Source organism: Eulemur rufifrons, chromosome 19, assembly GCF_041146395.1.
Source record: "Eulemur rufifrons isolate Redbay chromosome 19, OSU_ERuf_1, whole genome shotgun sequence".
Classification (NCBI taxonomy): domain Eukaryota; kingdom Metazoa; phylum Chordata; class Mammalia; order Primates; family Lemuridae; genus Eulemur; species Eulemur rufifrons.
The window spans coordinates 81,804,863-81,820,991 of NC_091001.1; the positions used below are offsets into that span (position 1 = coordinate 81,804,863).

General features: G+C 36.4%; 2 protein-coding genes across 3 annotated transcripts in view; one reads left to right on the forward strand and one right to left on the reverse strand.

The window, feature by feature from the left end:
• Nucleotides 1–8,831, forward strand: part of PREPL (prolyl endopeptidase like) — a 37,110-nt gene extending 28,279 nt beyond the window's left edge. For both annotated transcript variants that reach the window (XM_069494391.1, XM_069494390.1), the window contains exons 9-14: nt 2,178–2,353; nt 3,641–3,857; nt 6,765–6,914; nt 7,328–7,451; nt 8,279–8,352; nt 8,742–8,831. In XM_069494391.1, the coding sequence (XP_069350492.1) occupies nt 2,178–2,353; nt 3,641–3,857; nt 6,765–6,914; nt 7,328–7,451; nt 8,279–8,352; nt 8,742–8,831 (831 nt within the window). The remainder of the gene's footprint in view (nt 1–2,177; nt 2,354–3,640; nt 3,858–6,764; nt 6,915–7,327; nt 7,452–8,278; nt 8,353–8,741) is intronic.
• A 688-nt stretch (nt 8,832–9,519) lies between these two features.
• Nucleotides 9,520–16,129, reverse strand: part of SLC3A1 (solute carrier family 3 member 1) — a 43,151-nt gene continuing 36,541 nt past the window's right edge. The window contains exons 9-10 of the mRNA XM_069494392.1: nt 15,847–15,963; nt 9,520–9,967 (exon numbers count right to left, since the gene is read on the reverse strand). Of these exons, the coding sequence (XP_069350493.1) occupies nt 9,527–9,967; nt 15,847–15,963 (558 nt within the window). The 3' untranslated portion in view covers nt 9,520–9,526. The remainder of the gene's footprint in view (nt 9,968–15,846; nt 15,964–16,129) is intronic.

Here is a 16,129-nt window from a genome sequence, read left to right on the forward strand (position 1 = left end):
GCATATCATACATTAGGTAATTTCACACTGCAAAGAATAAATTGCAACACAAGCCTTTTATTTTTATGAATTGTTTTCTTTAATTCATTGATGTTCTTTTAATATCTTAAGCAATGTTATTTTTACCCTCTAGATTTTTTTGTGAACAAAATGTATACTTTTAGGTATTGTTTAGTTTTACAAACATAGGATTATACCAGTCTACCAAAATGTTGTAATTATTGGACTCCAAATGGAAAGAACAGTTAAGCTAACTTCTTAGAGAGCCAAGGGATTCTTCACAGGGAGCAGGAAAGCAGCTGCTAAATGGAAGCTGGGTCATTTCCACAGGCATTTTTGCGCTGCTGGTTCATTCAGGTCCAGCCCATCACAGGACTAGTGACCGTCTTTACCTCTTCCTTTCACAAGTTTTCAACCAGCAAGTTTTTCTGATTGTATAATTGAAGTTGAGGAAGAAGCAGGTGGAGGAGGGGGAAGACCAAGATTGTTTATAGAAATTAACCTACATCAGGTTTTATAAGAATGAATCGATCTTACTGAGAAGTGAAAATTCACTTACGCTGTCTTAACAAGTTGGGTATGATAAAGAATTATGAGAGGAAGATTTCCTTCTTATCTGATAACACTATGTCGTCTTTATTTATTGCCCCAAAAAGAAGTCTTCAAAATGAGGATAAAAAATGTATGGAGAGTTGCTTGATTATATTATTTCCTTATGTAAACTAGGCCTATTTCATTAGTTTCTTAAAGCAGGGTGAGAACCAACGTCTTCACCCTTTTTCAAAGGAAAATTAGAAGTACTTTGGGTTGTCTGAGTTTTGTCTGTCCAGAGAGTGCCTAGTTTCAATCAACTGGGATTGATGAGTTTGAGCTACACTTGGGGAATAGTTACATGAGCTAAAAGTAATTTAAGTGTTAAAATTTTAAAAATTTACTTAAACCACTTTAAAAAAAATTTTAAATACAGTTAAATAGGCCTCTATGTATATATCAAAAAGAAAGGAAATCAGTGTATGGAAAAGATATCTGCACTCCCATGTTTATTGCAGCACTATTCACAATAGCCAAGATTTGGAATCAACCTAAATGTCCATCAGTGGATGAATGGATAAAAAAATTTTGGTATATGCACACAATGGAATATCATATAGTCATAAAAAAGCATGAAATCCTGCTATTTGCAACACATGGGTGGAACTGGAGAATATTACGTTAAGTGAAATAAGCCAAGCACAGAAAGAAAAATGTTCTCACACATATGTGGGAGCTAAATATTAAAACAGTTGATCTCATGGAGACAGAGAGTAGAATGATGGTTACTAAAGACTAAGAAGGGTAGCGGGGAGAGGGGGATAAATTGGGGATGGTTAATGGGTGCAAAAATATAGTTAGATAGATAGAATGAAGAATATTTGATAACACAACAAAGTGACTATAGTTAACAGTAAGTTATGGTATACTTTAAAATAACTAAAAGGGTAGAATTGGAATGTTCCTAACACAAAGAAATGATAAATGCTTGAGGTCAGGGATGCCTCAATTACCCTGATTTCACTAATACGCATTGTATGCCTGTATCAAAACATCTCATGAACCCTATAAATATACAACTATATGTACCCATAATAATTAAAAATTGTTGTTTTAAAAAGGTTAAAGAGGCCTTTGTAGAGGAGATGGGTAGATATCAGTAAGGTCAGTCAGACATTTCAGGTCCCAGTAGTTGAGAATTCTGACTATAGGGGACAAAATTGAGCTGGCAAGACTTCTTTAGTCAGCATATTTGTAAATACTCAAAGATGAGAAATGGCAGTATCTAGCCCTAGGCATAGGAAGAATACTATACTAGGATTTCTAACCTTAATAGGTATTTTGGCTTGACCTAAAATTTTAAAAATTACAGTAATAGTGGGTAGGGAAGAACTCTTTAAAAGAGCAGCCAGCCTTGCTGCTGTTTTCTGGTTAACACTATAACCAGAACTGTAGCAAAGTAGCCGAAACCCAGACTGTATTGTATTTTTGGAGACCGTAATGCTTTTGTCTTAAACAAATTTGTGCTCAGCATCAATAGGTAGCACATAAGGGTGGGGGGCAGTAATCTTCAGTGTATTTTAAATTGGGGATAAAACTGTTTTAAAAGACTCTTCTTTACACGCATAGTAATTCTTCATTTTCAGGATGGAAAATTAGTGCCAATGACTGTTTTCCACAAAACGGACTCTGAGGACTTGCAGAAGAAACCTCTGTTGGTACATGTATATGGAGCTTATGGAATGGATTTGAAAATGAATTTCAGACCTGAGAGGCGGGTGTTAGTGGACGATGGATGGATATTAGCATATTGCCATGTTCGGTGAGTCAATACACTTTACCTAGCATATGAGTGCTAGGCATTGTGACAGGTGTGTAGAATCACAATATATCAGGCAGCAAAAGCTTATTTTCTCACTTGCATTGTTGGATTTATGTATTCCTAAACCTGTGGTGGTAGAGCTTGATTCTGTAACAGATTTGTTGATCCAAAAAGCAAAAGTAGATTTTTAGGATTTTTGAATAGATGTACCAGTCTCTGTACTTATTTAGTAACATTATTATTTCCGTTTAATTCTCTTGAGTTTAGGTTCAAGCACCTTCTCAAGCTGAACTCCTTTTTTCCGTCTAACTTACATTTTAAAGCCGCAAATGGTGGTGCGTGCCTGTAATCCCAGCTACTCAGGATGCTGAGGCAGGAGGATTGCTTGAGCCCTGGAGTTCAAGACCAGCCTGAGCAACATAGCAAGATTCCATCTCTAAAAAAAATAAATAAATAACTAAAAATTTTAAGGTTTTCATCCCTTCTCCTGAACCCTCCCCCCAAAAAACTTCCATTTTATCTTAGTGGTTTTCAAGACAACAATTTTATGTTTCTGCTTAAAATCCTTCTCCACCTCCCCATCTCCAAAACAAACTCCAAATTCCTCAGTATAGTACTCCTAATGATCTGGCTTATCTCTGAAGTAGCATTTATCATCATGTCCTTTCAAATGACATGGCTCTGTTACCTCTTTGCCCTTGCACCTGCTCTGTTGTATCTGTGTCTTAATGCCTTCCCTTTCTTTGCCCTCCTGGAAACTCAAGTTCATCCTTCACATCTCGGCTAGGCATCATTTCCCTAAGCATTTGTGTTCCTGACTCTGTGTGTACCTCTAACCTGACAGATGGATATTCTTTCCTCTGCTTCTGTAACACCTTAAATACCCCTGTGTTATAGCAGGGACCACATTGCTTAGTAACTCTTTGTTGTCTTTCCCCACAAAATTAAGATTTCCGGGGCAGGGGATTTTTGATTGTTTATATTTTTAAGGTCTGCACTTAGGACAATCCCTGATAAATAGTACGCAGGCACTCAAAACATATTTGTTGAATCAATTTTTGATTGTATATATCAGGGATTGGCAGACTTTTCCTCTAAAGAACTAGTTAGTAAACACTTTAGGCTTTGCAGGCCACATAAGCCTTGTTGTTTTCTCCCAACTTTTAAAAAGTAAAAACTCTTCTTAGCTCTAGGCCATACAAAAACAGACCTCCAGGTGTAGTTTGCTGACTCCAGCCTACATCATTAACATTTTTCCACTGAAACTTTTTTGCCTTTTAATTTCAGGGGTGGTGGTGAGTTAGGCCTCCAGTGGCACGCTGATGGCCGTCTAACTAAAAAACTCAATGGCCTTGCAGACTTAGAGGCTTGCATTAAGACACTTCATGGCCAAGGCTTTTCTCAGCCAAGTCTAACAGCCCTGACTGCTTTCAGTGCTGGAGGGGTGCTTGTGGGAGCATTGTGTAATTCTAATCCAGAGCTCCTGAGGGCGGTGACTTTGGAGGTGAGTACACTCTTGTCTCTACTGTTTACAGAGTGGGGGAGGTGGGAAGCCATAGGCAGATTTAAAAATATTTTTTTGTTATAGTTTTACCATAGCATAGGAGTGTGGCAAAGATTTTAGGTTTTAAACACAGAATTGTAGCTTTAGGAGAACGTGTAAAGTTATCTTAATCCAACTATTTACTCTTATTCTTCTCTGGCAGTGTTCTTCTTATTAATTTTTAAGGATTTCCACTGAAAAATATTAATGACTATTCCCATTAGTCATTTTTTATTTGTAATAATATTTAGAATTGGTAGAAAAGAGTAGAAGCATCTATGTCTCACAGTTCCCCGAGGTCAGCTAGAGCATATTATGATTCTGGAATGCACTGAATCCTCTGACTCCTAGGCAATTTGACAGCTACTTCCCATCAATGGTTCAGTCCTGAATGTAGGGGCTCTCTGTTTTTAGATCTTTTTTTTTTTTTTTTTTTTTTTTTTTTTGACACAGGGTCTTTCTCTGTTGCCCAACCTCACTATAACCTCAAGCGATCCTCCTGCCTAAGCCGCCCAGAGTGCTGGGATTACACGCATGAGCCACCATGCCCAGCCAAGATACTCTATTCTTAATGGTCTTTTTGGCATAGTTCTTCTGTACTTTAATTGAAATATCTTATTCTGTTCTGAAAATATGCTATAGTCTTTTCCTGGTGTCCAAAATTATGAAGTTATATTATAGAAGTTGGTTTTGCCTCTGTCATTCTCCAGCTACCTGGTTAGATACTCTGGAAAATGATGGCTGAGATGCAAGAGAGTAAATTATTTTCAGGGTTTTTTTTTTTTTTTTTTTTTTTTGAGAGTGAGGGATATACACTATGGGCTTGTATTACGTAAATAAGTAAATGGCTCTAATCTGTAAATCTATTTTTCAAAAAATAGAAATTCTGAGTATGGAGGAAAAAGACTTATGTACAAAGATAATAATGGCAGGATTATTTACAATATAAAGAAAAAACAAGTAACTTGATTCTTAGAAATTAGAAAGGAAATAATCAGAAATGTTTGTGTAAGATATTTATCCTAGATTGCTTATTAGGGTGAAAAATTGAAGACAACCTAAATATCCAACAATGGGAGATTCATGTACGAGTCAAAGTTAATTACAAGCACCAAAAACTCTTGACTAATTTAAACAGAAAAGGGATTTGTTAAAGGGTATTAAGGAAAGGTGGGTATGTTCAGAACCAGTGTTAGAGGCTGCACAACCAGAAACGTAGAATTGGCCCAGTGAAGCTACTGTTACTGCCACCGCTGAGCACAGATCACTTCACACACTAGCAGTGCTGCTTCTAGAAAGTAGATAAAGCTGTGGCACTTTTACCAGAATAAACTCTCCATGATCACTACTATTTTGAATCATTGACTTCCCATGCAAAGTTTAGAGCACATGTGTCTGATAGACCTAAGTCATACATGTGGCTACTCCCAGACTGCAAGGAAAGCTGGGATAGGTACTGTCATTTAGGATCTCTCCAGTGAGAGGCAAGCTCTGTCTGGTTAACACTGGGGATGTTCAAATGCAGAAAAGGAGTCCAGATGCTAGGCAGCCAAAAAGAATTGCAAATGCTCACTATACTTGGTTAATGTTAATATGAGGGAAATCTGAAAAGCATGTTGAGAATATAAAGCTAAGTGAAAAATGCAGCCTCCGTTTTATGAAATCTTTTAACCCTGGTCATGAGCCAATGGGTGGTTTTCTCTTCTTTCACCTTGGATATCTTCCAGATTTTCTTCAGTTAGCATTTATTACTTGTAATGCAAAATGTCCAGCTGGTGAGAAAGACTTTCTATGTTATTGGGGACTTTTTTTCATTTAAAAAAAATTTTAATTGTGGTTAAAATAACATAAAATTGACTATCTCTTAACCATTTTTAAGTGAACAGTTCAGTAGCATTAAATACATTCACATGGTTGTACAATCAGTCTCCAGAACTTGATTTTCATCTTGCAAAACTGAAACTCTGCACCCATTAAATAGCTCTCCATTCCCTTCTTTCCCCCGACCCAGCCCCTGGAAACCACCCTTTTCTCCTTTGGGTCTCTATTTGACTACCCAAGGTATCTCACATAAGCAGAAGCATATAAAATAATTTCTTTTTGTGGCTGGCTTATTTCACTTAGGTTATATCCTTGAGGTTCACCCATATTGTAGCATGTGTTAGAATGTCTTTCCTTTTTAAGGCTGACTAATATTCCATTGTATGTATATATCACATTTTGGTATTCATTCATCCATTGATGGACACTTGGGTTGCTTTCACCTTTTGGCTCTTGTGAATAATTCTGCTATGAACATAGGTATATAGATATCTCTTCAAGGCCCTGCTTTCAATTCTGGGGGATATATACCGAGGAGTGGAGTTGCTAGATCACATGCTAATTCTAAATTTCATTTTTTGGGGAATGACCATATTATTTTCCATAGCAGCTGTACCATTTTACACTCCAACCAAGAGTGCATAAGGGTTCCGGTTTTTCCACATCAATGTCAACACTTATTATTTTCTGTTTTTTTTTTTAATAGTAACCATCCTAATGGGTGAGAGGCAGTAGCATTTATTACTTTCATATAAAAAAAATATGAATAAAAGGCATCAAACTAAAAATAAAATTTATAAAATTAGAAGATAAAACATTTCTTACTATATAAATGTCATTTAAGAAGTGTGAATACTTTAAAAGCATATTATGGATTATAGGCCCTAGCTAAGGACTGAGTAGTCTGGCTCCTAGAAATCTACACGGCTTCTTGAGCTGTTTCCTCTCATATCAGTACGTTTATTCATAAAGTGTAATCTTTTTCTGAAGCTTTTTTTTTATCAACCTTTCATTTGAAGTCTAAGTTTCTTTGGCTTTTTTTTTTAGGCACCTTTCTTGGATGTTCTCAACACCATGATGGATACTACACTTCCTCTGACATTAGAAGAATTAGAAGAATGGGGGAATCCTTCATCTGATGAAAAACACAAGAACTACATAAAACGTTACTGTCCTTATCAAAATATTAAGCCTCAGGTAGTGAAAGACAGTTATATTATCCTAAAGTGATAGAGAAGATATTAAAAAGATACTTGAGCAGAGGCAGAAATTAGTAGGGCTTTAGAGATGTTTCTACTTGTAATACCCAAACATCTTTCAGTACCATCTCTGCTCATGTTCCATGTTTGTTTCAATTTAATACCTCAGGGGAATAGAGTTATCATGCCTTAATTACTAAATCAGATAAGGTCTCTTTAGTCAAGAAAATGCTATTCCAGGCAACAAGTAGTCTAATACTACAATACTGAGGTGCTCTCACAAATATAAAGTGAGAAAAAACTCCTAGCACTTAGAGGAAAAAATTGGAGGTAAATGTTTTTTATGGTCTATACAGTGGAGAGGGACCATAGGGAATAATGTAAACTCTTTGTACATGTACTTTCTTCTAGCATTATCCTTCAATTCACATAACAGCTTATGAAAACGACGAACGTGTACCTCTAAAGGGAATTGTGAACTACACCAAGAAACTCCAGGAAGCCATCACGAAGCATACTGAAGACACAGGTGAAGGTAGGAGATCATCTAGAAGCAGAAAACTTGGCCAAACAGACTAGTACCCTCAGCACACGGCTCAGAGTAATATTACACATTTCATGCTACAACCAAATCATTTGTCCAGAATTTAAGACAATTGTTTTCCTATGTTGATGTATATTAACTGCCTCACCTCCTTTTCAAAGGATATTAAAATAAGGTATACAGGACACAAAGAAAAAAGTAAATTTAAATATCAAGTATAACTTATAGATGTACGATCATACAGTTATTCATTCACTTAACAATAATGATTGAGCCATTATTCATGGGAGTCTGAAAGACAAGATTGTGAGGTTTTTTCTTTGGAGCATCAGTGCCCAAACTAGCTGCTTTCATTTCCTCTAGAAAGTTGTTTGAATTTTATTAGATAAGAACTCCACCTTTTTGCCTTGAAACTGCATGCCAATACATTGTGAGTTCAAGGGCAGGGGGACCCACATGTAAGTCTGACAGTCTCCCTGTATTCAGCTCCATTTTGCACTCCCACTCATTGCTGTAGTTGGTGTCTCCAGGGCACAACTCTCGGATTCCACAGGGCCAGTTGACTGTCTCCTAGGTCACAGCCTTCTTCATATGGTGTCTTCCATCCAGCTTCCTCAGCCCCTGGGTCTCTTCTTCCTGCTTTCCCTGCTTCAGAAATTTGTCTTTTACTGCTTGCCACCTCCCATCTCTTTATTGTCGGTGGGTTTTGCCTTTATTCCATTACTTTTATTTGAATAGAGTACTTAGGAGGAGAGGGTAGAAATGAGTCTCAATCTTCCAAAGACCTTCTAATTGTTTTTATATGTTAACTCTTTCAGGCTATCAGGCCCCCAATATTATTTTAGATATTCACCCTGGAGGCAATCATGTGATTGAAGATTCTCACAAAAAGGTATGTTATCAAGCCCCCTTCAGTTGACAGATTCCCCAAGTAGAGATGTTTTTATTTAATATTCAGGTTTTCAGTGGTTGCCACAGGGTTTATGACAAAGCCACTTCGCAAATGTCAGGTCTATAGCTGAGACCCACGAGGGGGCAGGGTGGGACGCTGAATCAGTCGAGAGAAAGGGCTCTCTTTTGTACTTGGTAAGTGAGTTCTGTTAAAGAAAGCTCTGAGTCTTAATTATTGAAAGCCTTCCACCTCTGTCCCGAATAAAAGTATTCTTGCCATAAATTGCCGACTTCAGTGTTAGGTGAAGATAGGTAGACAAAGGGAAGCTTAAACACTGGAGTTTTACCACAAAGTTCTTCTATCTGATTTTTAAAATGTGTTTCTTTTAGATTACAGCCCAATTTAAATTCCTGTATGAGGAACTTGGACTTGACAACACCAATGTTTTCGAGGATCTTAAGAAATTTCTAAAATTCTGAAATGCTGCATTCAACTAGGAATTGGAAACAGTGAAATACTTCATAGTCTTATTTCCAATTGAATTAGCAAAAGTGAGATTTTTAAGTTATTTAATAATTTTTTAAAATGTGTTTCTCCATCAAAATTTTGCTTAGTCTGTATCTCACATGCGTATACTGTTCTCTCCATTGATGCACACGCCCCATAACCTAGGAAAGTAGTTTTCAAATCACGCTGCTTAGAAGGACATGGAGGAAGGGAGGGATTGGTGACAGCAGAACTCTAGGCCTCCCATCCAATCAGTACAGCTTTACAAATCAATGTCCTGCCTCTTCTAATGAATGTTTTTACACACGGTGGCAGTGAGTCATCCCCCAATTTTTATGCCTGCATTTTAAGGAAAAAGATAACATTCCTCACATTTAAAATTCATTAGAGCTTTTGAGAAATCTGGAGTCCTAATATGTTTTCATCATGTTATTGATGCTATCTCAATAAACTTACAAGTTCCTATAAGTGATAATTTTATTTTAAACATTTTATTTTTTTCAAAGCATTTGAGAACCTTTCCTAAAGCAGTTATATTCAACCTACAGAAATATCTGAGAATTAATGATTGTTCAGAAAGTTTATCCAGCAGCATGCTATACATGAAACTACTGCAAATGCTTAAAATACCAACAAAATGCCAGTGTCATCTCTTTCATAGAGGTGCCTAACACGAGGTGTACAGTATGTCTAATACACTGGAATAACATGCTCGATTGGAAACAAAGCATCTGTCTCTGAAAGCTGTTTGGTAATGAAGGAGATTCTTCGTGTTGTATTGAAGGATGAGTCCCTCTCCGTTGTTCAGATAAATGCCACTTGTATCAACTTCACTGCCTGTGTAGGCAGAATCGGTACTTAATATTATTCTCAGTCTTGCGGGAAGTTGTGAAATAATTTCCTGTAGATTTAGCAGTGTTGATTCTCCAAAATTCAGAACCACGATAAAGACTTTGTCTATGCCATCCAGCTCTCTTGTGTACACGACACAGTGGCTATCATTCCGCAAATGGCAAAACCAGCCCCTGTTGAGAATCAGCTCATTGGCATGAAGTAGGCTTAATTCTTGATATAACTTCAAAGCCGATCTGGGCTGAGTCTTTTGGACCTATTTTTTAAAAAGAATATTTACATAATATTTAATTCTAAATTGTTTTTAAATATTTTTGTTATCTTGTAAGGAATTATTTACCAAAAACACTTGCTTCAATTTTGCCCCTTAAAATAACTGCCAAATTGTAGGTATTGATAAGTAGATAATAATTTATATAAAAACTGATAGAAATGACAAATTCAGGCTTTCAACTTGTATGGGAGTCATTGCAGTATGCTTAGTGTTCTACTACATCATAGAATTTCTGTAGAGACCAAATCTGACAACACTTTAGGAATCCCAAAACAAATGTCCATATCTAAGTTAATGAATATTTAACTTGCCTAAATAAAGTAACCTTGTGCTATATTGTTACTGCCAACTGCCTGGAACAAAAAGCAGCATTGTGGCAATGGACTTAGACTTCTGATGAATTTGGGCTTATTTGTTCTCTTTTATAGAATATGTAGGTTGCTGTAGTGCAAAGATATAACTTTAGCAGACATGTATTTCTTGCATAGCTAATGATGGAACAGAAAGTTGCAAAAAGGATGCAAAGCAAAAAGCTGCCTAAAGTGAAAGTTAGAAATTGTAGATATTTTTAACCATAAAAGTAGTATATATCCATTTAAGATTTGGTTTTCTTTTCCAGCCATATAAATAAAACACATGTAATTTGATGTTGTACTTTTCATGTTTTTTTTTTTTTTGACATTTCAAGCATTTTCCCATTACATAGCCTCCATAAATTTAACCATTCCCTTTCAACATTTGTGTTTCTAATATTTTCTTATATTTTTATTCTCCTCCTCTAATATATTATTTTAGGATAGATTATCAGAAAGACAATTACTTTGACAAAGATATATGGACACTTGATACATAATGCAAAATTATTCTTCATAAGCTGTTGCCAAATCAGTGATAATATTCATTTCATTGTACCCTTGCCAGCTATGTTTACTGGGGTGCTGGTAGTTGTTGTTCTTTACGGGTGGGTGCCTAACATGTGATCTTTAGTGACTATCTAATGGGTGTTTGAAAAACTGTGTATTCTCTGTTTATCAGGTACAAAGGTATTTATGGCATATGTATATGACTTGTCAAAGTTACTAACATTTTCTCTAGCCTTAGATAATGCATGAAAAGCATATATAGTTCAGTGCCACTCACATAAGAAGTGCCCAGTAAGTATTAGCAATTATTTTTGTCTACTTGATTTATCACTTTCTAGAGGTATGTTTAAGTCTCTCCCTGTACTTGTGGATTTGTCAATTTCTCCTTGCATTTCTGAGTACTTGTTTTATATATTTTCAGTCTATCATTAGATACCTTCTAGATACATGATTCGTGATTTTTAGTAGAATATTCTTTTATCACTTTGAAAATTGCCTTTGTCTCATAAAATGCTTTTCATATTGAATTCTATTTTGTCTGCTATTAAATATTTCCAAGCCTGCTTTTCGTAACTTTATTTTTGACTAGGAGGAAATGCATGCACATAGTATGAAATTCAATTACAAGACGAATATATACAATAAAAAGGTTTTTGTCAACACCATTGCCTAGCTTCCCAGTTCCGCTCCCAGAGACAGACACTGTTTATATGTTGTTTCATTCTTATGTATCATATGAAATGATACATTCTGTATATGCAGACGTATGTAGACATGTTTTCTTTCTCTACACAAATGGTGGCATGTTACCATTTTATACTGTTTTTTGTTATTTAATACATGTTAGAAATGATCGCTCATCAGTGTATATAGAGCTCCTTCATTCTTTTTAAAAGCTGCATGCTAGCCCCATAATTGATTGAACTGGTTTTCTATTGATAAAATATTTAAATTACTTCTAGAGTCTTCTGCTGTTAAAAATAATGTCGCAGTTGAGATCCCTTGTGTATTTATTTTGCACATGTGCAAGTATTCCTAGATACAGGTATCTAGGAATGGAACTACTAGTTCAAAAAATACATCTATTTGTTTGTTTTAAAAGCTATAGCTGGGTTGCTTTCTTTTTATTATTATTTGTCTGCTGTATATTTTAATTCTTTTTGTGTCCTTTGTTCTAGGTATGTCTCTTATGTCTGGATTTTTTTGTCTTGTTATCTGAGTATTTTTTGTCTTTTAATAGGTGAATTTAACCCATTCATCTTTATGATTATTATATGTTTAGCTATACTCTTGAAGACTTATTTAATCTTTTATTTATAGTTATACTATTGTTTTGCTTTTTCTTTTTAGCTTTATATTGGGTCAATTATTTATGTAATTTTTTTCCTTCTAATGTTCTTTGAAAATTATACATTTAGGCCGGGCGCGGTGGCTCACGCCTGTAATCCTAGCACTCTGGGAGGCCGAGGCGGATGGATCGTTTGAGCTCAGGAGTTCAAAACCAGCCTGAGCAAGAGCGAGACCCCCTTCTCAATTTAAGAAAAGAAAAGAAAATTATACATTTATGTGTCTTTCTTATGGTTACCCTTAAAATTGTAATAACCACTTTAATGTTTTTCTCAACATCTGGAACAATGCTGTCCAATAGAACTTTCTGTAATGCTGGAAATATTCTATTATCGGTGCTATCCAATATGGTACGCACTCATTACTGAGCTCCTGAAATATTACTGTCGCCCAGAAACCAAATTTTTAATTCTGTTTAGTTTTAATAGTCATAGTGATTAATGGCTACTGGACAGCTCAAATCTAGTTACTCTTTTTCCTATACAAGATAAGCATGTTAGCCTGCTTGCTTGCTTTCTCTCTCTCTCTCATACACCACACCGCCACCACTTCCCATATAGAAACAGATCACTAAGATTTTTGTTTGGAATACCTTATTTTACATTATGCATCAAAAATTATCCCTAAGTTTTATTGTTTCCTTTTCCTCACTATATTTTGTATATTGTGTCTCCCTTTTAGATTCATTTTTGGTTTTGCTGGAGTCCTCTGATTATGCTTTCAAAAAGTGGCTATACAGGTAAAATTTAGTACCCTGCTTTTCCATCTCTATTTTACTCTTACTCTTAAATGCCAGTTTGAATAGCTAGGTTTAGAATTAAGTTTCCATTACAACTTTGAAGATAAAGTTCTAATGTCTTCTAGTATCCACTTGGGAAGTCTGATGCCAGTCCAATTCTCAATCTTTTTCTCAGGCAGTCTATTTTCAGGTTTGGTTTCTTTCTGAGTAATTTTAGGGTTTTCTGTTTATCCTTGCCATTCTAAAAGAAGATAAAGTCTTCGTTTATCTTTGGATTATTATATATATTTTATTTCTTTGGTTATATGTTTCCTCCCAGTCTATGTTCCCTTCTACAATTTCTTTTTTGTTGTATGTTGAAATTCTGGATGGATCTTCCATGTATCAAAAATTTTTTCTTACACTAGTAGCTTCTTTGCTTTTTCAGTGCATTCTGGGACAAACCCTGGATCAGTTTTTCAGCACACTATCAGTGCTTCTATTTCATTATTTATTTTGACAATATTTACATTTCTAAGGTACCTGTCTAATCACTTCTTTAAGAGTGTCAAGAACCTGCCTAGTGGCTCACCCCTGTAATCCCAGCATTTTGGGAGGCCAAGGCAGGAGGATCGCTTGAGACAAGGAGTTCAAGACCAGCCTATAGCTATAGGTCCAGTCCGTAGCAACACCCTATCTCTAAAAAATTAGCCGGGCGTGGTAGCACACACCTGTAGTCCCAGCTACTCGGGAGGCTAAGGCAAGGGGATCACTTGAGCCCAGGATTTCAAGGCTGCAGTGAGCTATAATCATACCACTGCACTTTAGCCTGGGCAACAGAGTTTTGAGACCCTGTCTCAAAAAAAAAAAAAAAAAAGTGACAGGGAGCTCCATGAAACAACAATCTACTGGGGTAAAGTCTCACGTTTCTACAGTGTCTGTTAGGAATGGTATCTCTCCCTTTCATGGTCTTTGTTTTCTTCAAGTAATTCTTTGTGATCTATTTGCTCTTGTGTTTCGATCTGCCTCGTTTGCCTGTCATCTTCAATTGCCTACCTCTCATAATTGTGAGAAGCCGAACTGGATGTGGGTCTGGCTTGTCTTTAGGCTGAGAGTTCTTTTCCTTACAGTCATAAGCTTGCTGTAGTCCTGCCCTCCTCTCCTGGCCTCTGTGAGCCGAGTAGTAAAAGCTCTCATTTCTGAGCACATTCCACAGTGAATTAGCCAGAGGACAGCACTACAATCAGGTCTTCTTTTCCTTTTCTTTCTTCTGCTGCACTTGTAGAAGTTTGAAGCTTCTACAAAAAGTTTGAAGCTTAAGCTATTTCAAGCTTTGCTCTACTCATTCCAACATTCATGTGGTCACCAAACATGCCTTGGATTTTTTTTCCCTCGGGAAATACTGCTGCAGCCAATTGCCCCAGTTTAGGAAATTCCTATAGTGCTCTTACCTGTCCCTCTTGGACCTATTTTCTCCTGTGTTTTAGACTCCAGTTTCTATGCTCTTGTTTCTCTGTAATGCAAATTTTACTTTCTGTCTTTTAGAAATTACTTAAATTCCCATCTGTTAGTAGCATTATTCCTTTCTAGGGCTATTTGGATGTATTTTGTTAAAATGGCATTGCCTGGGACTTAATGATTATGATTGAGTAGCCTCCAGGCATCACTCATGATCATTTTTTAAAGACTTTGCTAATCTGATAGAAAAATGTAAATGCAAATTAAAATAATGAGAATTTTTTTCTGTCTTTAATGGTGTGCATTTTTATGTAGGATTTCCTACATATTGGACTCAGATTGGCCTACGGGAATATTTTGGAATAATGAAAATCAATAGAAGCATTCAATCCAAAACAATTATTAAATATATATTTTATGCTTTCAAGACCTACAACCATATAAAACAAAGCTTATACTATCCAGGAATCCTCAGTGATGCTTGGAGCGAGGAGTTGTGGGAGCAGGAGTCTTTGTGTGGAGTTCTATATCTGAATAATGGGGCATTTTTTCAGATTACTTAAGTAGATTGGAATGAGAGGGTGCTATGAATGTTTTTGTTTGTTTGTTTTTTTGAGACAGAGTCTCACTCTGTCACCCTGGCTAGAATGCCAGTCATCATAACTCACTGCAACCTCAAACTTCTGGGCTCAAGTGATCCTTCTGCCTCAGCCTCCCAAGTAGCTGGGACTACAGGCATGTGCCAATACACCTGGCTAATTTATTCTGTTTTTTGTAGTGATGGGGTCTCACTCTTGCTCAGGCTGGTCTTGAACTCCTGACCTCAAGCGATCCTCCTGCCTCAGCCTCCAACATTGCTAGGATTAGAGGCATGAACAACTGTACCTGGCCTATAAATTTCTTAAGTATCCTCACATCATACCAGTAATTTCTCGTCCCCTAAATTAGTTTAGTGAGAATTTTACTGGAAAACAATCACTATGAGAAGAGAAAAAAGTATAGGCAAAAGCCAGACAGTGTGCTTTTCTAGAACAGCTCCTTTAGGGATTTTCATGTCTTCTGGCTCTTCAGGTAAACAGCCTTGCTCTCAAGTCCACATTACCCTAGATTGATCTCCTTCCTGCCTGCGTGCCTAGCCGCCCACCCACCTTTCTCCCTCCCTGCCTTTGAAGGAAAGAAAGGAGGAAGGGTACCCTCAGCTGGCTGAAAATTTTCCATAAAATTTCCTTCATATCTCAAAGGCCTTAGTAAGGGCCACTCCAATGAAGAAGTGTACATTCTGTGTGATATTCACATGGTAAACTTGTGTACCAGTTTGTATTTTCACAAAAACATGATTTATAAACTCCTTACAAATTAAAAACTACAAGGAAAGTCTGATCAGTTAGGGTGTTAGACATGCTCAGGGTGAGTGTATGTTGTCAGTACAGAAACCCATTTCTTCTAGAATCAACAAAATGTTCATTGATACTTACTTCAACATTCACAGTGTGGTAATCTGAACTGATGGGTAACCAGGTGTGATTAGCTTCAGAAAAACCAGCATTTGAGCTATTGTCCCACTGCATTGGTGACTTTGAGAGAAGGGTATTCTATGTCAAAAGAAAAAACAATGGTCTGATTATTAAAAGAAATGTACTTTGGTCCTGATTCACTCCATAATTAAATTTAATTCCCTTTAGTTCTTAGCTAGTGCTTATATTTATTAGCATTCATGATGAAAAGGCCTTAACGTTCAGTACATACTCCAGTTTAACA